The 25,709-nt window shown below is 43.3% G+C and overlaps 1 protein-coding gene across 3 annotated transcripts in view; it reads right to left on the reverse strand.

The window, feature by feature from the left end:
- LOC147024184 (uncharacterized) overlaps positions 1-25,709 on the reverse strand; it is a 152,419-nt gene that overhangs the window by 21,934 nt on the left and 104,776 nt on the right. For all 3 annotated transcript variants that reach the window (XM_085883849.1, XM_085883848.1, XM_085883847.1), the window contains exons 3-8: positions 20,801-21,973; positions 19,133-19,249; positions 18,915-18,996; positions 1,792-1,929; positions 1,562-1,679; positions 66-161 (exon numbers count right to left, since the gene is read on the reverse strand). In XM_085883849.1, coding sequence (XP_085739975.1) covers positions 66-161; positions 1,562-1,679; positions 1,792-1,929; positions 18,915-18,996; positions 19,133-19,249; positions 20,801-21,973 — 1,724 coding nt within the window. The remainder of the gene's footprint in view (positions 1-65; positions 162-1,561; positions 1,680-1,791; positions 1,930-18,914; positions 18,997-19,132; positions 19,250-20,800; positions 21,974-25,709) is intronic.

Here is a 25,709-nt window from a genome sequence, read left to right on the forward strand (position 1 = left end):
CCACTTATTAAAAATACGCCTCATTAATCTTCTTCATAATAGTGCAAACCCGGTACGAAGCTCACACGCAGAGCTTGGTTTCCTGCTGTTGTGAGAGGATCTTCGTCCAATATTATTTGTGGAAAGAAATCGATTCCATGAGCAGCCATGTCTGCCTGGATCTAATGGTGGGAGGTAAAGGGGGGCGGGGGGGTTGGCAGAGAGGAAAAAATTGGTAAAAATAAATAAATGGAGAAAACAAAGAAAGATGAGATCAAAAGAATAAATATCCAATCGGATCTTCAATTAAATGTTCATCATTAGTTTATGAAGTTTCATGGGGTTGGCTCTGACGACAGTTTCAAACCATGCGTAAAAAAGGGTTATAATGAGGCTGAGTGGTGAACTCTGGTTGACTTTAAAATTCATTTGTAATTCAGCCAAGATATTGGTTCAAAGGCTGATGCTGATTCTTGTGAAAGATATGGGATGTTTCATGTCCCCATTGCTTGATAAACAGCCGGCTTTATTCCACCATACATTTTCCTCTGCTGGCACTGCAGCAGATGACAGTTTGACTGAGATCCATTTACAATTGGCATCCAACGAAAGACCTGCATGAACTCAGAAGAAATAATGTCCAACACGACTAACACGTTTTTGCTACATCCAAATGGCTCTGGCTGCATCTATATCAGCCAAAATAGCAAAGCGACTGTGCCCAAAACTTGGGAAATTGGGCACATAAGTGTGCTGGAAAAATGCAGTTTACTCTCATAATAGGTTGACAGTGCCATGATGTCAATGTCAAAGCATTGATTTTTACATGTCGAAAATGTCACCAAGTCGGTTTCTTGATCATCGAGTTGTTTGTGATGGTGGCCATGTAAGTGGCCTGCTCGAAAAGTGATCATGTGCGAACGACCACGCGTCTACTCACACACATGAGTGAGTTCTCTATTTTTGTTGGATGTGCCTTAAAAGTACTTAACTCCTGAAATAAACTTTATTAAGCTCACTTGGTCTTTCTCATGTACAAAAAAGGAACTTTTCAATTAAGGACAATCTGATTGTACCGTTTGTTGACATTTGTGCACCAGGTTTTAGCAATCACACCAATATTGGAGTTGTCCCTCCACTTCTCTGGCAAATTTGGTTTCCTTTGTGGACTGCAATAGCTGCAGCTTTTTCTTGGTTTACCCTCTTATTATTTTGTATGTAGCACATATGCTTGCAGGGAGCATCATTTGCTGGGGAGAAACTGTCGTGCTGATGTAGGTTAGAGCAGAAAATTGGAATTTGTTTTGGGTTCCCACGATGGCTCACTACTCTTTACAAAGGACACCATGGGATGAAACGTTAAATATAACTCAGCATTATTATATGGAAGATAATGAGGTCTACCTCAATTTTCTACACTGTTAATGCGGAACGGAGATATCGTGTCCGGTTCCTGCTTCGGATAGTTGTTCCACGGCAAAGCTCCAAACTTGCAAGTGGTGACGTAAATTTACAACGCCACTTAGTTATCCTGTAGTTAGAGAGAAAACACGATGATTTAAATCAAAGAGAAACGGATTACCTGATGACGAAATGTGGTCCGTTCAGTTGGAGTGAGAGCATCGGCTTTGCTGATCACAGGAACCAAGTTGACCACTGGACTAAGTCTCTTCAGCACTTCAACATCAAGTGGACGCAGCCTAGAACCAAAAGGAATATCCTTGTTATTCCATTCTTAGAAATCATGTAATTTGTCTTATTCACTGTTAAATATCATGTTATTTGGTTCTATCTTTACATTTAATGACTCACATGTGTCCGCTCGGAGGGATGCAGTACAAGCAGCAATGCACACGTGTGTCGGGAACGTGACACTTGCGGTGCAAACGTCTCTCCTCAACAAGGTACTGTTCATACTGCTCAGAGATAAACCTTAGTATGGGCGTCCAGCTGCAGCAGAGTTATAATTGTATTGTAGAGATGCTATGTATCATCCATATATATTCAACATGAGACGTTACTGTGCCAATAGAGAAGTCAGAGATTCATATAAATAGTACTCACTGGAAAGGCAAACTCATATGTAGGACTTACATGGCAATTATGAATCAAACTACATCAAGGAAGAGAGAAAAGGTAAAAGGCAACAATGGAAATGAAAAATCACTCTTAGAGCTACACTTGGCAAAACAGAACAAAGTAGAATGGCATTTAGCAGAACGCATACCTCCACCAGGCTGAACAGTTTACATTTTGCATCCCACTGATTGGCTGGATTTGAACCAAAATCGAATCAGCTTCTTGAAGTCAACTAACCAACTCATCCACCCGGTATATGCAAATCCTGCTTAAATTTCAAGTCAATTGGATGAAAATTAACAATTTTAGAAATTTGGCCTATGTTGACCTTTTGACCGATGTTGACCTCAAAAATAATTGGTGCTTGAATTCAGTAAGCTGATCTGCAAATGGTCTTCAAATTTTAAGTCAATCGAATGAAAACTGACAATTTTACAAACAATTTTAGAAATTCTGCCTATGTTGTCCTCACCTTGACCATCGATCGACCGTCGAAGGGACGGTACATACAATCTCCGAAAGTTTCAGAATGATCGGCTGAGCAGTTTGGGCAGTAGGCGAGCGGACAGACAACTAAACAATCAAACAAAACAAATCAACATATTGGCAAAATAATTTTTTTTGCCAAGTAATGAGCTAATGTGATAAAGGCACAGGTTGTTACAAATTGTGTGATTCAAACACATCCCTCTCGGACTCCATTTTGTATTTTTATTTATTTAAAGTATTGTCTAGTTTCATGAAATAGCTTAATTTGCAAAATGGTATGTTTGGTGAACCCGTGATGGCAATGCAGTAAATTTTGTTAATTAACATGCCTGCCTTGCTTGATAAGTTCTCTGCTAATAGTTTTGTCATGTGCAAACACAAAACTGCAAACTCAGTTGTGCTGGAATCACACACACCGAGGTAGTTTGTCTCGAAGATGGCCAGCTTAAGGCCGCATTTTGCATGAAGCACCCTGAGAATTGTACGTTCTCAGTGATTTAATGAGCATCTTTTGCTCATTATTGCTCTTTGTAACCAATTTCCCCTCAAAGGATACTCCATAAAGCCAAAACAGTTTGCATGAGGATGGCAGAAATGGACACACACACACACACACACACACACACACACACACACACACACACACACACACACACACACACACACACACACACCATCTTTGAGAAGATCGCAAAATAAAGTGAGGTGCACGTGTATGCCATCATGTACGGTGCTTGTGCCAAGTTTGAACAAAATCGGACCATGCATGTCTGAGAAATGGTTGGGAACACATTTGAGTAACAAAATGGCTGACAGTCGGTCATCTTGGATTGGATATCGAAAAAATAAATGACGTGCTTATGTAAGCCATCATTCAATATCTGTGTGACTAGTTTAAACAACACTGGGTTTTTTTTTTCAACTAAAATGGCCACCGGTCATCCATCTTAGATCTGATCTCAAAAAAATAAATGATGTGCTTATAAAAGCCGTCGTTTGTTATCTGTGTGACTAGTTTAAACAACATCGGTAAATGCATGTCCTAGAAATGTTTGAGGACATGTTCAACATGGTGTATTTTTTACAACTAAAATGGCCGCCGGTCGGCCATCTTTGATCTGTTCTAAAAAAAAAATGATGCGCATATGTATACCATCATGTGTTGTCTTTGTGTGAAGTACAAATAAAATCAGTCCATACATTTCCGAGATATGGTTACGGACACACGCACGGACACGAAAATCGAGACGAAATCCAGAAACCCCCGTTTTGAACGAAGTCCAATGGGGGCTAATAAACACAATAACTTATGCAACAAGAAAAGAAAGTAAACCTCCGAAATGCCCACAAACTATGCGCACAAAAATCTGGTGAGATAGAGATCACAGGCAGGAAAGGTTCCAGGTATCAATTGCCAGCTTCGGCCAGCCATGAAGCCTCCAGGCGAGTGTCTCTTTCCAATCCCCATTCAAATCAACTGAGAACATGCCTCCTTCTGCATCAACCCCCCCCCCCAAAGTCCTCCCTCCCCCCAGCCGAAGCATCTACATCGGTCCCCTTCACAAATCACGAGTCACTCCACACCTAGTAACAACATCATGACCCAATCAACAGCACCAATTCTAAACCAATCGGCACCGTGGGGTGTTGGGCAGCGTACATTAATGGCACATCATCTGGTCATCTCTAATCATGAGCGGCCATTCTTGGGTGGCCCAGGGTGTGGGGGGAGGAGTTTATTGGGCAGGGGTGCCACAGCGTCGTCGATCATGGAATGACTGAGGCGTCTCTCTTACCTGGCTCCTGCCCGGTTCAAGATGGGACACACGTGACGAAACATCTTTAACTCTTTCTGGCCACGAAAGGTTATAGGGCCATCTCCCAATGGCATCTGACAAAAAGGATGACTTATCCATGTTGACAGTTGGATGAACTCTTACATATGCATGCAAGTAATTCATCATGCTTAACAAAATCTTCACTCCAGATGTACTCCTTGAAGATGACAACTCTGAAAGAAAGAATGGTTTCAGACAATAACTTGGCAGAGATATATCTCAAACGGACCTCTGGTAGCTTGTACATGTTGTTGCGCTTGAGCCTGGGGAGTAACTGTTGATATCTATCTAGTCGGGTTATTCCCGACATCTTTGTTCTTTGGTCCTTTCACTTATCTATCTGTCTTGAAGAAGTGAAGTCTTGCAGAAATTTTTCTGTAAGGCTCACTTGGATGCGCCTGGATGGGTTTGAGGGTTCTGGAGTTGCGGCTGAAACCCAAATCCTATCCAGGTTCCTCCTGATGACTCCATCTTTGCTCTTTACTTCTTTGGGTTCCTTCTTGGTCTTCCGTTTGAATACAATCTCTTGGGCTGTGTAACTTTCTTATAAGTTGCAACCAACAAGTGAACTGAGCATGTTTTTCAAACTAAACTTCAGAGTCAAACATAGTCCAATGAGTACTTAGGATGACTTGAACCGAGACAACATCGAAATTTGATGGACTGTCAGGAATGAGGGCTGGCAGGATGGCCAAGAGCTGTGATCTTCACTATTTTTTTTTTGTATACCTTGTCGAGGCTCGTATGAGAGCGAACACACAACGCATATCAATGGGGGGCATGAGACAGGAGGGGAGGGAGTGGGAAGGACAAAATAGTGGGGAACAGAGACATTAGGAGATCTGTGGAAGGGAGAGGGATTGGGGGGGGGGGAACATGGGGAATAGAAGATGGACATTACAGGGACTTTCAGGAAGGAAAGCAGGGAATTTGAAGGAGGTGGGCTTGGGTGGATTATCGGGGGTAGAAAAGATCGAGGATTTGGATGGGGGATGATAAGAGGTGGTGGTGAGCAGCTGTTTTGAAGGCCTGGAGGGAAGAATGGGAATGAATAGAGTGAGGGAGTTTATTCCAAAAGCGGGAAAAAAAGAGGAATGCAAGAGTGAAGGTGAGCAGTGATTTGTGATTTTGGTAGTTTTACCAGAAGGGGGTTGTTGGCGGACCTTGAGTGCCCTGCGGAAATGTGGTGGGGACAAATCGCAGAGAGAGTGGGGGGGGGAGGCGAGGCTGGAGAGGAGACGGTAGAAGACAGAAAGACCACCGACCAACCTGCGGTGATTGAGTAAGAGTCCCAAAGACTCAGCTTCATTGCAGGAGATGCCAATGATCCAAAATGCCTTGGTTTCTACAGTGGGGAGCCAGGAAAGGTGGGAGGCAGGAGCACCAGCCCAGAGGGGAGAGCAGTACTCTATCAGGCTGCGGACAAAAGCTTTGTAAGTGGTCAGCAGCTCAGGTGGGCCGAGGAAGGACTTTGCACGATGGAGGATTCCCAGTCGGCGACGGCTTTGGAGGTGAGGTTTGAAATGTGGCTTTCCCAGGAAAGGTCATGGCAGATAGTGAGACCCAGAAGCTTGAAAGAAAGGACTTCTTCCAGAGGATTGTTGAGAAAGTGGATGGGGGGGGAGTTTTGAAATGGTCCTTTCGAAGAGACATAGTGAGAGTGTGAGATTTGTCTGGATTGAAAGACATGTTCCATGTGTTTGACCAGTTTGTGATTTTATCCAGATCAGCAGTGAGCGAAGAAGCTGCTGCTTGCCAGTCTGAGGCAAGATAGATGCAACGGCAGAGGGTGGAGTCATCAGCAAAGAGATATAGAGGATTTTCCAGAGAGTTGGAGAGATCATTGATGAAAACCAGAAAAATAACAGGGTTCAGAATGCTACCTTGAGGAACTCCAGCCTAGACAGGAAGAGGGGATGAAAGAGCTCCATTTAGGGCCACACGGTGACTGCGACAGGAGAGGAATTCTGGGAGCCATGAGTGGAGATGGTCATGGATACCATGGGAGGAGAGTTTGGTGAGCAGGGCAGGGTGCCAGACTGTGTCAAAAGCACGTGATATGTCCAGGGATAGGGATCGGATTTCCTGTCTGGCATTGAGGACCTCCATCCATTGATGGGAGAGCAGAAGCAGCATATCCAGGGTAGAGTGACCTGGTCTGAAACCAATTGCTGATCAGAAATCAAGCCATTGGAGAAGAGGAAGGATTTAATGTCTGAAGCGATGATGGATTCCATAACCCTGCTGATGATTGGGAGAAGGCTGATTAGTCTGTAGTTGCAGGGACCGGTTTTTGCACCTTTTTTGTGCAGAGCAGTAATGTTTGCTGATTTCCAAGCAGATGGCAGATGGCCTTGAGCAAATGAGAGGGTGAATAGAACAGAGAGGGTGAGCAAGAGCAGAAGAGCAGGCTTTGAGGACACGTGGGCTGATGCCGTCTGGACCGGTTGCAGAATCTGAGTCGAGGTTTGACAGCAAGCTCTCCACCTTGTTAGGAGAAAAGGACACAGAGTCCAGGGACAGTTGGGTGCGACTGGCTAAGGTGGGAAGAGAAAGTGATGGGTTTTGGACACGAGATTTAGCTGCAAACACCGAGTTTAGGCATTCAGCTTTTTCACGTGCGGTATCAGCAGTACTGCCATTTGAGGTAAGGGAGGGGATGGAGGGGGAACATACACCAGAAACAGATTTGATTAGACACCACCAGGATTTTGAGGAAGGGGAGAGGTTTGAGAGTTCAGACTTGAGATTAGAAATATGTTGTTTTCTGGCTCTTCTGAGGGTAGATACACACTTGTTCCGAGCTTTATGGAAGGAACTGAGATTGCCCTCAGTTGGGTTTGCTTTCAATGAGGCAAAGGCAAGTTGTTTCAGGACAACTGCCTCACCACAATCTTCAGTGAACCAAGGGTGGGAAGAAGGGTAGGACAACTGAAGACGAGAGGGGATAAATCTGTGCATGAGGGAGAGCAAGTTTCCTTGAAAGAATTCCGAGGAAGAGTTGATGTTGGAGAAAGTAGCGATAGGAGACCAGTCTATACATTGGAGACCCTGCCAGTCAGCTTGAGTGAAATGCCACACTCGACGGCGGTGAGGTGGTTCTCTGATAATAGCCAGAGAGATGTCCACTTTGACAAGAACGTGGTCAGAAGAACCGATTGGAGCGGTGGAAGAGCGGCAGATATTGTCGGGGAAATTTGTCAAAATCAGATCCAGAAGAGATGGAGTACCATTGGTTGAGACCCGGGTAGGGAAGTTGACCGATTGAGTCAGTCCCAATGAGTCGCAGAAAGCTTTTGCTGAGGTGCCATGACAGGTGAGAGAGGTACCCACACCTAGCCAACTGGCATGATGACAATTGAAGTTGCCACATATGAGGAAGAGAGAGTTTGGATGAGAAGATAGAAGATGGTCCACGTTTTCGGATAGTGAGGTGAAGATGGAGTAATCACTGTTAGGTGGACGGTACAGTACACATATAAACATGAGGTTGGAGTGGAGGGGAAGCCGTAACCAGAGGTATTCCTGGGGGTGTGGGGGAGTGAGAGCAGTGCATGGAGAGTGAGGAATAGAGTCTTTGATGAAGAGAGCAACTCCTCCACCTGGGCGAGGCTCAGGTCTGTCAAACCGGAGGAGGGAGTAACCAGGGAGAGATACTTGGGAGTCAGACATGTCGTGGGGGAGGAAAGTTTCTGTTAGGCAAATTATGTCTGATTTGTCAATGGCAACCTGTATGGAAAGACCTGAAAAGGTTTGAGCGAAGGCCCTGGATATTTGAGATCCATACTTTTAATGAAGAGGTAGGGGAGGAGGCTTTGGGTGCAGGGGTGGGGGGAGGGGGAGGGGAGGACAAGGGAGGAGGGGGGAGGTAAGGAGGGTTGTTGAAAGAGTGTGGGGGATTGCAGAATAGCTCGGGGAGGGGGCTGAATGAGGAGGAGAAAAGGCCCTGTGGTGCTGGGGGCGAGGGGGGTCAAGAGAGGGGGAAGAAGGCAGTTGAGGATTTGAGGAGGTGGAGTGAAGAGATGGAGGTGAGAGGGCAGTGGAAGGAGGCAGCTTTGTGGATGGGAGGGGGGGCAACTTTGGGAAGGATGAGTGAGGGGATGAATGGTGGGAGAAAGGTGAGGGGGGAGTTTTTGAGAGATGTGAGAGGGAGGCTTGGAGGGAGAAGAGTGGGATGGTTGCTTTGAGAGTGAGGGGTGAGAGGAGTTGGTTGGCACTGAAGTTGGAAAAAAAGAATGGTTGATGGAAAGCGAACATTCATAGCAAACTAGGGTTTTAAAAAGTTTTAGGTCAGTTATGCGATTAAACACATTTCTTGAGGGATGCAATAAAGGCGAATTCAGAGAATGGAGAGAAGAAACGCTGTAACAGTTGGATTTTTTATGCAAGGTATGAAGGAAAGGTCGAATTGAGAGCAGTCTGTTTAAATAGCAGAAGAGTAGTGCATTCTGATACAGTAAAGAGTACCACATGTGTGAAAGAGGAAGATGAAGCATTATAAGAGATCGTTTTTGTCATTATTATTATTATGAATGTTTGAGAGAGTTTTCAACAGATTCGGTCATGGAAGTGGTGTAGAAAAAAATCGAGGAAGAAGAAGAAGAAAAAGAAGAATAAGAATCGGAAAAAGATAGCGTTTTTATTTTTTTATTTTTTGTTGATTTACGATAAGAAATAGAGTGATTAGTTGGGAGGGATAGGGGACGTTAAGAAAGTGGGAAAGATAGAAAATGAAGATTATGGGGAGAAAAAACAAATAAACACGATCATACACAGAGGGGAACAAAAGGTAGGCCTCAGGCCTCAAGGATAGGCCTCAAGCACCCCGTAAGACAAGTTTGACGAAATCTCACAAAATAGCACGATTTTTGAAACAAAACCGAACTCAGAACACACAGTAACATGTCGGTGAGAAAATAAACAGTTAAAACGGGACTGATAACGACCGGAAACATAACTTTGAGATCGTCAGCAGGGATCCCCCAAGCAGACCTGCCAACCCTCCAAACCCAGAACCGGTTTTTCAATTTTTTAGAAGGGGAAACTTTTGCCGATAAGACATGTGTGAGAGCCACCACACCACCTGCAGGATTCCAAAATGGCTGCTATTACACCCCGCCTCTATGAACTCTTTTTTTTTTTTGCATACTGCCATCTATTGATGTGGTGATGTCACTGTTTTGCCTCGCATTGGAACACTCATTTGAAATCGTTGCATCAATTTGATAGCACTTATGGTGGATTACGGTGGTGTGTTTTCACATTTGTATATTATCAGCCGCACGTTCCGGGGCCACACTTTAGGCTACCAGGGGCCGCCAATGGCTCATGGGCTGTGCAATGAAGAACAGGGGCCTAGAGCGATGCACAATTATCTCTAATCTGTCTAGCATGGGTTTGAATCCCGACCCAGCTATAAACTGTCATTCTGGTGTTTCACAGGTAGCACGATTCATCAATGTGTGTGCCGTCCCTCGGATGGATATTAAACTTGCGTTCCGTCTGATGGCACTTGTTTGTGGATGTTAAAAAAATCCCACTGTGTCCTTCGCGAAGAGTGGGCGAGCTGTCGCTGGCACCATCAACAAATTCCAAATCCCTGCACTAACTGGCAGAGGACATTGCATCAGCAGTTGCACCCTCAGCCAATGATGCTATTCCACAAGCTTGTGCTGTGTGTGAAAGAAGAATAATAATTCAGTAACAAAAGACTTCTGTGTAAAAAGAAAGCTGTTCAACTGCGGTGGCTTTGCAACAAAATTGCTATCATAATGATGTCTGGTGTACCTGAAGGTGGTGATTTAGTAAGCAACAAAGCTTGGGCATTGAAATGAAACTATTTTACAATATTCACTCCAAGAAAACATGAGGAAAGCTCCCATGCAGGAAAAGACCACTATGTGCACATCTGAACTGGACTGGTTTCTCACCTCAATACCAGAGTACAATGCAAATAACAACACGTAGTCATGATGCCTCAATCAACAAATGACAATGCAAGAATGGAGACGACCCATAATCCATGCTGTAGAGGAAACAGCAATTAGAGAGTGGTGTTATTTATTTTCTTACAGAGGGAAAACATCACAGGAACTGGGCTGGAGAGAGGTGGAAACGTGGGAGTGAGAATTGGGAGGGTTGGAGAGGGGGGTTGAGGAAGGGGGGAGGGGGAGTGGTGAACTAATACAAATCAGTTGTGAAAACACATCTCAGACTCAAATAATTGGATTTACAGATAATTCTATACGAGAACTGCAATCAGGTTATTATTCATGAGATGAACAAATAAAACAAATCGGAGATTTTACAGCAGGTATTAAAGATGATAATAAGGAAAAACAAGGAATTTTGACGCAGAAGGAGGCCATTTGGCCCATGATGCCTGTGCTGCAAAAACAAAACAAGAAAAAAAGCAATCATAGATTGCAGACCCTCGCCAGGACCTGTTTCTTGTGTAGTTTTGTGTGGTGTTTGTGTGCTGGTGTGTTACGTAATTAATAGGAGACATAATTGGAACTGCCACTTTATAACTGCTGGCAGTGATGACCGGGTCGCAAGATTTGATTAAAAAAAAACCCCGGTTTGATTGGACATTTGACTGTGACCCATGACGATTTTTATTAACATTACTCAATTGAATTCAGAATGGGATTAAAATAAATTAAATTCACATCAAATGGAAGATCAAATACGTACAGTCCTACATTGGAGTAACCAGAAGGAACCTGAACAGGCAAAAGCAAAGATTAAGTCATCAGGAGGAAGCGGGATAAGATTCACATTTCAGCTGCTACTCCTCTACCCTCAAACCCAACCAGACACAGTCAAGTGAGCCTCATTCAAAAAGAAAACAAAACAAAAAAGAACACAGATGTAGAAATAAAAAAATCTGCCTGCCAGACCATGCATCTGATAAAGTTGAAATTTAAAACATGTATTCCACATCACCACGAGATCATAATTGTGAAGTTTCACATTGATTGATTAAGCGGTTCTAGAGAAAACATTATTTAATATTTTTCTTCAATCCAATATTGCTGCCAAACCATGTGACCTATCATTTATTCCTTAACAAACTTGTACACCTAAGTCTTGTGGAATATTTGTGTGAAGCTTCCCCTCGATCTGTCGAGCTGTTCTGGAGAAGATTTTTTGATAGGTTTTAAGGTAAATCCAATATGGCTGCCAAACAATGTGACCTATGACATATCTGTGAATCTTTTGTTCCTCATTGATAGGCAGTCATAATTGTAAAGTTTCACCTCGATCTGTTCAGCCACTTCAGAGAAAAAGATTTTTGAAGGTTAAAAAAAAAACAACAGAAAAAAACAATATGGCTGCCAAATCACGTGACAAATTACGTCAGCAAATTTTTTTCGAGAGTCCATTTTATCTATTCTATAGTCTGAACAACCCAGTGTTGGCTTAATGGTTAGAGTGGTGGGCTTTGGATCCGAGGGTCCTGAGTTCAAAACCTGCTCTCCTGTTGAATTAATACCAAGTGGGGTTAACTCAACCTGTCATCCTTCTGAGGTCGGCAAAAACGAGTGCCAGCATGCTGGTATACTGTGTCGGAGTGGCGACCCGTTTGTGCACAGTATTGTGCCCAATAGCCAAGGAGACTGCATAGGCAGCACCAATGCTCTGCACAGAGTATGGTCCCAATCTCCTCCTCAATTTTATCCCAAGATGACCATAAAAAATTTCATACCGATCAGATGTAACATTGTACATATGCAATTATGACGTCAAAACGAAGGCACCTAAGACTTCATAAAAAGTCACTTTTATTTCCCATGAGGAGTACTTGCCATCTACCAAGTTTCAATTTCTTCCTTTTGCGTGGTTTCAGAGATACAGAGGTCCACATTTTTTCTGTTTTTCCAACATGGCTGCCATACCACATGGCCTATGACGTCATCATTTTTAATAGAACATTCCACACGAGTCGTCGCTCCTGTGCTGAAAATTTAGTTTCAATCTGACAAGCGGTTGCTGAGAAAAACACGAAAGTTCTGTGCAGTCAAACAGACAGACAAACAAACAAACAAACGAAAAATCACTCATAGAGTGACACTTGGCAAACAGAACAGAGTAAAATGGCACTCGGTTAGAGCGCATACCTCCACCAGGCTGAACAGCTTATGTTTTATATCCCACTGATTGTCTGGATATTAACCAAATTCGAATTCGCTTGTTCTTGTTACCTCACCAACTCATCCACCTAGTTTTGTCATAACTTGTCCACAACTTTTTGAGATCTAATGATATATATATATATATATATATATATATATATATATATATATATATATATATATATATATATATATGTATGTATATATATATATTTTTTTTTTTTTTATACCTTGGTCGAGGCTCGTATGAGAGCTAACACACAACTCACAGCAAGGAGGCATGAGACAAGAGGGGCGGGAGTGGAAGGGACAAAACATTGGGGAACAGACACAGGTGAACTGTGGAAGGGAGAGGGATATAGTTTTTGGCCCTATCAATTTGAGAAATCATGCCTGTGTGGACTTTTTGACCTTAAAAATAATTGGTGATGGAATTCATTGACCTGAGAGGCAAATCCTGTTCAAATTTCAAATCAATCGTATGAAAATTGAGGATTTTAGAAAGTGCACGGAAGTTGTTGTCCTTCAGCCTTCAGGCTATGCTGACCTCAAAAAATGGTGGTTGTATTCAGTGAGCCGATATGAAAATCCTGTTCAATTTTCAAATCAATCGGGTGAAAATTGACAATTTTAGAAATCTGGGATATGTTGACCTTTCGTCCGATGTTGACCTCAAAAAGAATTGGTGCTTGAATTCAGCAAGCTGTTATGCAAATGGTCTTCAAATTTCAAGTCAATTTGATGAAAATTGACAATTTTAGAAATAATTTAAAAAAATTGCCGATGTTGTGTTGACCTTTTGACTGATGGTAACCTCAAAATAATAAGTGGTTGAAGTCATTGACCTTTTCACACACCCAACGTGTCAACAAAGTTTCTGTGGAATCCATCCATAATCTTTTGAGATATTTTGCTCTATATCGTTTTTGGCCAGATTTCTCAATGGTGAAGAATTACTTGAAAAATTCTAGTACTCATATCCGGATCCGGATCTTCACCAATTAAATCAGTTCGTCAATATGATGCATCCAACATACCCACCAAGTTTCATCCAAATCCGTCCACAAATTTTTGAGATATCATGCCACATCGTTTTTAGCCCCATCTCTCAACGGTGAAAAATCACTTTAAATATTAAATAATTCTCGTATCCAGATCTGGAATCAGAGCTTTACCAAAATTGAATCAATTCTTTCTCGTGGCACTCCCAATCTGTCCACCATGTTTCATGTGAATCCATCTGTAATCTTTTGAGATATTGTGCTTTGTATCATTTTTGGCCCTATCTCTCAATGGTGAAGAAGCACTGAAAAAATTCTCAGATCCGGATCTGGTTTCGGATCTTCACCAAAATTAAGCGTTGTTGTCCTTGGCCAGTCATCGACACAAAAAAAAACATGTCAGAACGATTGTTTGAAAACTCTGGCCAAAAATCATGTGACAAACAAACAGACAGACAGACAGACAGACAAGTGATACAGATCAACATACTTGGCAAAAAAATATTTTTGCCAAGTAACAATCAAACAAACAACCAAGAAAAAAACGTCATGCAGATCACGATACTTGCAAATCCACCCCCTCTCCAAAGGGTGCCATTGATACATCAAATTGTCCATTTGATTTAGATATAAATTGATATGGCAATTTGAATCAAAGTCCAGGTCAATCAGATGAAAATTTATTATTTTTCAGATTAAATTTGATGATTTTAAAAGTTTGACCTCGAGTAGACCTTTGACCTCAAAGATGGCTGCTTTCCCAATTCAGTGATGGACTATGCAAATCCTGTTCAACCTCCAAGTTAATAGGATGTAAATTGATGATTTTTCAGTTGAAAATTGATGATTTTATAAGTATGATCTTGAGTAGACATTTTGACCTCAAAAATAGTTGGTTTCCCAATCCAGTGACGTAACATGCAAATCCTGTTCAAATTTCAAGTTAATTGGATGAAAAATGACGATTTTAGAAATTTGACTTCAAGATGACCTTTGACCTTTGACCTCAATTTCAATAGGCTTCTCAGTTGAGACTACCTCTACAACTTGCTAAAGTTTCATGATGATTGGTTTAGAATTGTGACCTGTCGGCGATAAACAGACAGACAAACAGACAGACAGACAGAACAATAAGTCCTCATGCAGAGCACGATACTTGCAAAATGTGTAAAACAAATTTGACCTCAAAAATAATTGGTGGTTGAATTGAATGACCAAATATGCAACTCCTCTTCAAATTTCAAGTGAATCGGATAAAAATTGACAATTTAAGAAATATGGCCGATGTTGACCTTTCGGCCTTTGTGGACCTCCAATATCGTTGGTGGTTGAACTCAATGACCTGAAATATAAATCCTCTTCAAATTTCAAGTCAATCAGATGAAAATTGAGGATTTTAGAAATCCCACCTAAGTTGTTGACCTTTGGCCGATGTTGACCTTTTGACCCTTTGACCTCAAAAATAATAGTCTTCTTCCTTATGACAAACTCTACCATGTGGTGAAGTTTCGTGAAGATTGGTTTAAAATTGTGACCTGTAGGTGATAGACAGACAAACAGACAGACAGAATAACAAAATCGAGTGACCAATATACTTGAAAAATCTTCGATTTTGCCAAGTAACAAAATTGCAGTGAAATTTATTTTCATCCTGATCGGATCAAGCATTGCACTTGTCAAATTATGACGTCATAATGAAGGCACTGATGACTTAATCATTAATATATCTTGTATCCCATGGGGAGTACATTACAATGAGCCATATTTCATTTTTTTTTCCATGGAATGGTTTCAGAGATATAGAGGGGCAAAGTTTTTCTGTTTTTCCAAGATGGCGCCTGTACCACATGACATATGACGTCTTAATTATGACTAAAAAATTATGCAGGAGGAGGCGCACCTATTTGGAAAATTTAGTGTCAATCAGACTAAAGGTTGCTGAAAAAATGAATTTTTAAAATGTAGACACATATGTACGCACATACGTATGGCACACATACGCGACCGCTTGCTTAACCCCACTTTTCACTTAGCGTGTGCAGGGTAATAAACAAACAAATCAGATTGATCGACATACTTGTCAAAAAATTTTTGTTGCCAAGTTACAAAGAGACCCAGATGCAATACCCTCTCCTTTGGTGAGGGTAATTGTATTTAAACTGAAGGTGAGGGGAAACTCTCCCACAGATATCAGGGATGAGATCCTTCCACAGACACCACAAACAATCCTCTAAAGTCTAAGTGTATACCATCACCCATACACTTGCAAGCTACCTACAAGTCCTGCCAATATCCCTATACCCCTGAATATCCCTATATGACTTCCTCCAGTCTCGTAGCCAACGTGTGGCTCTCAACAGAACCCTTTCATCTCCTCTCCCTGTCAAGGCTGGAGTACCACAAGGTGTTCTAGGCCCCATCTGAAACCTAATCTTCATCAATGATCTCACTGAATCTCTGGAAAATCCTCTTTATCACTTTGCTGATGATTCCACTCCCTGCTGTTATAACCCTCATCCTTCTGTCAGACAGCCAGCAGCCTCTTCGCTCTCCTCAGACCTTGACAAAATCACAAACTGGTCAAACACTTGGAACAAACATCTCTCCATCTCTCTCCATCTCTCTCCATCTCTCTCCATCTCTCTCCATCTCTCTCCATCTCTCTCTCTGTCTCTCTCTCTCTCTCTCTCACTCTCTCTCTCTCTCTCCCTCTCTCTCTCTCTCTCTCTCTCTCTCTCTCTCTCCCCATCTCTCTCTCCCCATCTCTCTCTCCCCATCTCTCTCTCTCCATCTCTCTCTCTCCATCTCTCTCTCTCCATCTCTCTCTCTCTCCATCTCTCTCTCTCTCCATCTCTCTCTCTCTCCATCTCTCTCTCTCTCTCCACCTCTCTCTCTCCACCTCTCTCTCTCCATCTCTCTCTCTCCATCTCTCTCTCTCCATCTCTCTCTCTCTCTCCATCTCTCTCTCTCTCCTTCTCTCCATCTCTCTCTCTCTCTCTCTCTCTCTCTCTCTCTCTCTCTCTCTCTCTCTCTCTCTCTCTCTCTCTCTCTCTCTCTCCCCTCCCATCTACTTTCTCAACAATCATCTCAAAGAGGTTCAGTCACTCAAACTCTTTGATCTTACTCTCAGCCAAGATCTCTCTTGGGCAAGCCACATTTCAAAATTGGCCTCCAAAGCCAGACGCCAGCTGGGCATCCTCCATCGTGCAGTCCTTCCTTGGCACACCTAAGCTCCTATCCACCTACAAGGCTTTCATCCACAGCTTGATGGAGTCGTGCTCTCAACTCTGGGCTGGCTCACCTGCCTCACACCTTGCTCAGCTTGAGGCTGTGGAAACCAAGGCTTTCAAGATCATTAGAATGTCTCGCGATGTAGCTGAGTCAATGGGCCTATCACTTCGCCTTCACCACCAGGTTGGTGGTCTTCCACCTCATTTGTGGTCTTGCACCATCCGCCCTCTCCATGCTCTGCACCAAGTATCTGCAGGATACACATGGTCCACCAGCAACCCCCTCACACAACCCCCTCCTAGTGAAACCACCTAAATCCAGAACCACTGCTCACCTCCACCCATTTATTCCTCTTTTTTTTCCACACCAGCAAAACCACCTTCCACACTATCTTCAATCTCATTCATCTCTTCCGGTCTTCAAGACAGCTGTTCACCACCATCTCAGGTCATCCTGCATCCAAAGTCATGGTCTCTTCTACACCCGTTAAACCGCCCCTACCCCTCCCAAAATTTTGCTGATGTATCCATCTTGTCCACCCCTTGCGTTCTGCCCTTACCCTCATCATTACCTGCATCCTTTGTTTGTCCATCTCAATCGACTTTCTCCCCCGCCCTGCTGTTGGCGTTTCCCCTTTCTCCTGCTGTCTCCTTTCTCCTTTGTTATGTTGTGTCCTGATCTGTCCTCTGTTTGAGCTCTTCCACGAGCCTAGACTATGCATAAAAAAAAATCTCCAATGCCTCAAGGTTTCAATATAATTCAAATTTAAACATGTATATTCTTTCTGCTGCCACGACCTTTCCAGGGAGTCCATTACATGCATAAAATACTCTCCAACTGAAAGACCCATGTCTTACACTGTCGTAAACTCTCAGGCTATGGCCCCGGTCCTATCACTTAACTGTATATTATATTGTCTGTAAGAGGATCTCATCAAAATGTAAATGTGCTGTCTGTGCCTGGTCATTCCCCCCCCCCAAAAAAAAAAACAATTAAAAAGAAATTTCAAATAATAATAATAATAATAATAGTAAGATGTATTTTTGTAATATTATGCGGTATATGTGTATAAAACATCCTGGGGATGTCTGTGGTTTCCCCACTCTTCTCATCCCCACTCCTCCACACACCCCTTGCCACACCCCTCCCCACCCCCAGTGAATTTAAGTTGATAAACTGTTAGATTGAATTAATATGGTGGAGGTGGAGTGCAATTTTGATGGGCCAAATGGCCTCCTTCTGCATCTGGGTTCTTTGTATGTTAAGTCAGCTGTCATTCCTCTTTTCATTTGGTTATTGATGTTAAAATCCCACAGCACATTTGAAATAAGGGTTGGTTTAAGGGCTAGTACTCTAGCAAGAATCCAATGCACTGCTTGTGAGCTAAGCTTAAAGGTGACCTGACTGCTTTATTTGGACCTTTCCCAGTATGCAGTCACTTCAAACTGTTGGTTTGGTGGATCTTTGCCCCTCATAATTATCCTTTAACAGGAAGGAAGCAAAAACTAGGAAGCAAATGAGCCCGGCCTGTTGCGTGGCCTGGCCTCCACGGGGCATGGGTTCAAATCCACCCAGCTGACTATGAGCATACGGGAGCAAACCCCGGCACCTGGCCCATGAGGCCAGACCGGGATGTACCACCCGGAGCACTTTGGCAATCCGCACAGCGTCGTCAGGGCACCGCTCGGTGAGCTTCCAGGCTGCAGGCCCGAGCACAACCCACCAGGGGAGATCTTTGCTATGCTTTGCTAAGCAGAGTCTCGTGCTGACCAACCCCTTGAGGGAGAACTCAAGGGCTCTCGTAGTTCCGACCAGCACTCAGAAGAAAATGCGCTTAACTGCCAGGAAACATCTCAGAGAATTACGAAGATAAATGTCATATTTGTTCACAGCAACGACTTGCGCTGTTAAAGTCCTTTGTCTTGACCTCTGAGCTGCCTCAATTAAAGAGTCATTTGCAGTCTCTCATATTCCTGAAGACATTGAGCACAAAGCTAACGTTCTCTCAACCGGTGGTCCATTTGCTGCCCATTCATGACAGAATGCATCAGAAGAGCGAAAACAAAACTTATGTTGACCTGCACCGTGAGCTTGGCAATCAAAGAGGAAACTGACTCAACAGACCTTTTGGAGCTCAACCATCTCTTAGGGGAACTTACCAGTCTGTGTTATCAATTTGGTCTCCAAACCCTGGTGTATCGGTGACAGTTAGATTAATTCGAATTCCTTGCTCTTCAATCACTAAATCGGGAGAGAAAATAAAGCCATAAGCTTAAACAATATCACAAACATCATCACGTGTCACTCTCAATTTTTTGTTTCTTTCTCTCTCAATTCTTCATAGTTCCATGAGTCACTGTCATGTGGCCAAGCTTACCCCGTGAAATCGATCGTATTTGCGTTGTCTTCGCAAGCGTCCAACTGTTTCCCGCACAACACAACAGGGACTTGAAAAGCGTATTCACCAAAGTCGACTTTCCCAGGCCACTTTGCCCTGTGTTATAAAACAGGATAACAAAGAGGTGTATCTATAAAAGGTTGTGGTGAGACTCCTGGTATTCTCATATTAAAAACTCTTTCTCAACTAAACATCAACTCGTCATGCTTTTTGCAAGTTTCCTAAATATGTTTGTCAACAAAAATCACCCTCTGCAGACACCAGAAGCCAATGAGTATTATGCCACTTTGGATCTTTGCATGCTTACAAGAAAATAAAAATGGATGATTGTTAATTCTTAAAGATTAAAAAATGGAAATAATAACAAAGAAGTATCCGGGAGGCGACGATAGTTCGCGGGCATTATTGAACAATGCTACGATAGGTACAATCGAGTTAGTGGAAGCTTTTGAGGAAGCCCTACCGTAAAAACCTATCTCTCCATCAAAATTGACCAAATCATAGAGGATTTTTTATATGCTGTACTTATAGACATTGCGCACAGCTTCTAGGAAATGAAATTGCGAGAAAAAAATGGAGAAAAAAAAAATAAAAAACAAGCCTGGAGACGGCAATGGTTCACGAGCGGTATTTGACGATGTAGATCGTTTCAGAAGTCAAGGATGAGACAATGTGATAATTTTTGACCAAGTTATAAAAATGATCAATATGATGTGGTACGAGTGACAGGTTATTAGCTGCAAAATTTCGAAAACCTGGTTTCGTTCAACAACTTTCAAAATTTGACCTTTGCATGACCTTTAAAGGTCACAAAACAATGTTGTGGACATTAAAATAGGAAGCATGATACGTGCTATAACTTATCGGAGTTAGTTCGTCGAAGAAGGTCGAAAACGCGGTTCGATTCCCACAACTTTGAAAATTTGACCTTTGTGAACTTTAAAGGTCAAAGGTCAAGGATTATGACCTTTGGTGCAAAACTTCCTCCGGAACATTCCAGGAACAATATAACGTCATATAGGCTGTATGGCATTTCACACTCCTCGGATTATCCATACTTTGATGAAAGCAGCGGAAAAACAAACTTGAAGGGGGCGCCATGGGCAAGGTGTTCGAGATAGAGCAAAATGGTTTCAAGACTTTAGGTGGGGAATGACCTCAAGATTATGCATAAAAAATATTGTCATCCGAGCTCTCAAAGTTTGGGTGGTCATATGATTTTTATGTCAAAATTCGCAATTTTCTAAGTTTGTGACCTTGTGACCTTGATCTTGGGACGAAAATGAAAAATCGAGCTCCGTGGGGCTATGCAGGTGCCATTGGGCTAACCAAATATCGAAACCCCTGCCAGATTCGACAAACCCCCTCGGAGAAGATGTAAATTGAAATCGGCTACCCCCTAAAAACACATGTTTTTTGGGCGTGGCTCCGCCCATAATGGGCGCACCATGCCCATTCTCAGGAAAACATAACTAGATCATGATATAAACCTCCCACCAAAATTTTATTGTGGAAAGTAAGCAGTAAACTCGTCGGTGATTTGTGAACCTGTTTCACGAAACCAGAACCAAGTCAAACCTGCACCAAAGTACACCATGCCCGAGCCCCAGAGCTGTAGATGAACCACATGCAGCTTTGGAAACTCACCCACAATCAGGAGATTTAATGCCAGTCCTCGTTTCATTGCCCTCCTCTTCATCTGCTGAAACACAGCATCAATACCCACGTAGCCAAATGGTAAGATCGTTTTATTCTTCGGTATCAATCCCTCTGCTCGAGGTCTGTTTCTCATGTTGTCAGGTAAGGCAGGTGAGGCCTTTGGTGCACTCAGCCCAATATTCTGCTCAGTAATCTTGGGGTGATGGCATCCTTTCAGGCCGACATCATGCGCTTTTCGGTGAATATCACTGTCAGGTTTTTTCTCGACCACACTCGTTTCCATTGGAGTGCCCTCATCGCTTTCATCAGTTTCTTCTGTCGACCGACATTTTGCTTGAGGTTTCAGCTCACAACCAGAATCATCAGACAACGGCTTCAACTTCTCAAGTTCTGATTGCCTATCGTCTTCCTCAGAAAAGTCTTTTCGTGATCGTTCTCGGTTATTTGCATGTTTACCACCATGTGGATTACCTGCACCGAGACCAATTACTGGCTCTGGTCGTTCTTTGGTGGTTCCTTTTTTCACGTTTCTTGTGAATGCTAAGGAATTGGAATTAGCTGCCGAAATGGATGACTCGATATCAGAAGAAATCTTTGCAAAACCCTTTTTTCTCATCTCAACAGTCATCTGATTTTGATTCACCTCAATATCCCTTCCTTCGACTTCCAATCTCTCGTTTATTCTGGAGACTCCGCCATCAATATTGGGAGTATTCAACAACGGAGTTTCTGTTACACCTTCACTTTTGACTCTTGCATTACTCGAGTTATTTGAAAGATTATTGGAGGTGGCATTTCCTGCAAAGTTACCGCTGTCATCTGCTTTGGGAGCAGACACTCCAGTCCCTTTGCACTCTGACGTTTGATTGAGATTTGATTTTCCTCTTCGTCCGACAGATTTTCCAATGTCCGTGGCTTTGTGAATAGCAGAGCTACATAACCTAATGTCATTCTTCAAGTTCTCATCCTTGCCATCTTTGTTTTGTGACTGATTACTGGCCCCATCGATTCCATGTGTGTTACATACATGGATGTTTCCTGCAGAAGCTGCAGGACAAGGTCTGGGCTGTGATTTTTCCAAGCTCGCTGTTCTTGACAGAGCCTGAGTACTGGTGTCCATTTTGTTCATCATCTCGAGTGCATCTGTAAAGGACAGGGTGGCTGGAAAACAAAAAAATACAGAATTAGAGAGGAAGAATCTCTTCTTTAAATGAACTTCACAAAACAAAAACTCAGAGTAAAGAGGGCATATTAATGAATTGGTGGTGATTAACGATTAGGGCAGTTGGCTTAGGATCTTAAGATCCTGAGTTCAAGCCCCATCTGTACCAAAATAACACTAGGTGGGTTGGACTCAGCTTATCATTCTTCTGAGGTCGGCAAAATGAGCCCAACTTGCTGGGAAAAGTGAGCCAGTTGAGTATCCTTTGGGTAGTGCCAACAGGTCCAGAATTATGCCCCTTAACCAATGACACTGCCATGGCAGTCACATGTGCCTGATGGTACAACGAAATAATACATGCTGCTTTCTTGCTTGATGTTCACCCAAATGCCTCCTCATTACAAATTTCCTGAGAGATTCCTTCTGTATCCATCTTGTCCACCCCATGCATCCTCTCCTGCCCCCCCTCCCCCCCCATTCCTCCCCACATCCATTGTTTGACCAAGTCTGCCACCCTCCCAACCCCAATTCTGTCCTCTCTCCTCAACCTCCTCCCGCTCATAAAAGCAAATGGGCATTCTCACATCGAAACAGTGGAATATTTGGCGCTTTCCCATCCCCTATCATGCTATCACTGACGTCACAGAAACCCTTTATAGTCGCCTGTCCAACTCACAATCTGGTGAGATATGCAGAAACCCTGCGGCACTGGAACTCTCAAGTGACCATGAGCAGGGTAATTGTTCCAATAAACGACCTGAAACCAATTATCTTTTTCCTGATGCATATACCGTCAGACCCTGGTTTAAGTCGGGGATGCGTTTCTGAGTAGTGCGACGAATACCGAAAGGACGGAAATCAAAACAAATTTTCTCATAAGAATTAAGGGAATAAGTGAGGGATGCGTTCCTAAGATCGCCACTTCACGTGTTCTATTTTGCTTTTTAACTACTGCTGTTACCCTTTTTTTATTTAATGACAGCTAGATTCAAGTACATACTGTATACATATAAATAAACAAGAATGACCACACTGTGGTCACAACCTGTGACACAAAATATCTATATTTTCGCATCCTCTATCCACTCAACTCCCTCATCCCTGCTGTTGAACGGCTCATCTTACATTCTTTAATCAGTGTCATTAACCTTATGCTGTGTCTGTCCCATGTGAATGAATAAGCTTCGATAGATAAGATTCATAGTGATCTCCAACAGGGGATTTACTTTATATCTGATACCTCAATTTTGGTGTGTGTGTGTGTGTGTGTGTGTGTGTGTGTGTGTGTGTGTGTGTGTGTGTGTGTGTGTGCCCCTTTCTTCCTATCCCTCTCTTCCATCCTCCCACTCTCTATGTTGTAATAAACGTTTTATTCATAAATAACCTGTACATGATCATTTGAGGTCTGGGACTTCGCCATTAAACGCGAGTGAATTGGCTTCAGTAATCCTGTAATTGGCCGATTGGGGAACATGCATTGAAAGCACTCTTAAACGACGAACAGTGCAATTTGGATCACACATTTAATGTGCTATGAAAATATTAACTTGACACCTCTCATCCATGTCAGCCTCTGCCACATTTATATCAGAATGAGCTGATTTGTCACACGGTCACAGATGTTTAACCCCAATATGGGGCCGTTCAAAAATTATGTAATGCTATTTTTTTTGCGGAGGTACATGCAGGCTTCATTAAACCTTACCACTAATTTTTATTCGACAAATGATTAGATTTTTCGGGGTCCGTCATCATGATTAACACTTGACCCAAACAAAACCAATGGAAATGTAACACAACAAACCCAAACAGTGTATAATCAGCAGAGGCTAACAGGCCTAATGTGTTCGACTCATCAACAAACCAAGATGGTGGCCATATCATTTTGTCTGGGTGCCATGGTGAGTGGAGTCCAGCGACCAATGTGGATAGGGTCTGGCAGTTGTCCGACAAATGGGTGCACATTTCAAAAATCGACCCCCAACAACAACCCCGCCAACGACAGCAACAACAACAACAACAGCAACGTGTACTTCTTGTAGACCTGCGACATGTCACAGGTAAAAAGAATAATTACCAGACATATTTAAATAAAAAATAAACCTCTTCTGGAAGCGTTTGAAGTTGGCAGTACCTCTTCATGTTCCTCCTTCAACGAGCATCGGAATTTATATCAATGGTACGCACAAGACGCAAACTTAACTTGGCAACATCAATTGCACGTTCACCAGCATCCATTCCTTGAATAACATCGAATTTCACTTCTAAAGTAACACTTTAACAACGCCTCTTAGCCAATATACAGAACAGTACATTTAATTGAAACAAGTATTAAAATTGAAACAAGTATTAAAACAATTTATTAACATCGATTGATTTAATCAATACCAAAATAACAATATATACAGTATAAAACATTAAGCACGTTATTTACTTTAGAAATTGCAGAAACAATAAAAAAAAACATTAAAAAAAATGTAAAAACATAGGGAGATGAAATCTCAAAAAAACAAAAAACAAATAAGGTTGAAATGACACCACAATACGATGCCACAATACGACACCACAATCCTCTTCTGGTTTAGCATCATGATATTGTTGTGGTTGAGGAAATTCGCAAACCACCATTCAGGTCCCGTAGGTGAGATATCTCTGTAAGTACATGTGTAGTTAGCCCCAAACCCGTTGTTTGGTGGGAATAAATGTGATTCATTCGGGCTGCGACCCTTTAAGATAGCCGTTTTTCTGTTCTATCTTTATTTTGAACCAACCACGTCTCAACCGCCATCACACAACAACCACCAACCGCAACGCCGCTTCACAACAACAACAATGCCAACAGCCACGACCTTTACCCTCACAGCACACCATCCCGCAACCATCAAATCACCGCCATTCCAAGCGGCACCGTGGCCAGGGACCGCCACTTTAGACCCTCCACCACCTTCGCCTCTCCTTCTGCGGCCAATCCCGCACCACTTGTGGGCACCGAGCGTCAGGCTGTCCTGGACTCGTACAGGGCGCGCGCCGAGCAGCGGGTGCAAAAAGCGGCCTTTCCGAGGAGAAGTCGGATCAGGAATGATACACACCCACTTCTGATCTGTCCAATCAGCAGGCGCGGAGCGATTTGGCCCCGCCTCCAGGCGTGTCGGTGTAGAATCGATATATGCAAATTCGAGGATCAGGGGAGATTCACGCCCCTTTTTCTCCATCCAATGGGCGAGCGTGGCTCCACCCCCGAGCTCGTTCTGATCCAGAAATTTGCATATGGGATCTCCTACACCACTATAAAGCGCCGAGCGCGGGGCGAATTCAGTCAGTTTTTTGGGCTCGGGCGAAGTGGAGAAGTGTGGCAGCGGCAGAGTGTGGCAGCAGCAGTCAAGACGGGTCTGGAGGAGAGTCAGTCTGTCGGGGTTTGGAGCCTGTCGGGGAGCTGCAGAGAGGGGAAGCCGGGAGCGCGGTCGAGGTCGCAGTGGAGTCGCTCGTCGCGGGACCCAAGCAAGCCAGCTATCCTCTTTCCCCAGAGCATAAACAATTCCCCCCTTCCCCCCCCCCCCCCCCGCGCTGAGATAGTGCGGAAAGGGAGCCCCGTTCCCACCCCATTCCAAGCAGTGCCAACGAAACCCGCGGAGGAGCGCGGAGTCGGGGCACCACCGCCACATTTACGGCTCATCACAAGACGGGTAGGCTCCACCCGGTCTCGCGCCCACAGGCCCCGTCTGTCCCCTTGTCGTT

The sequence above is a fragment of the Eptatretus burgeri genome, chromosome 6, assembly GCF_056783735.1.
Source record: "Eptatretus burgeri isolate ZD-2024b chromosome 6, Ebu_testis_v1, whole genome shotgun sequence".
Taxonomy (NCBI): Eukaryota; Metazoa; Chordata; class Myxini; order Myxiniformes; family Myxinidae; genus Eptatretus; species Eptatretus burgeri.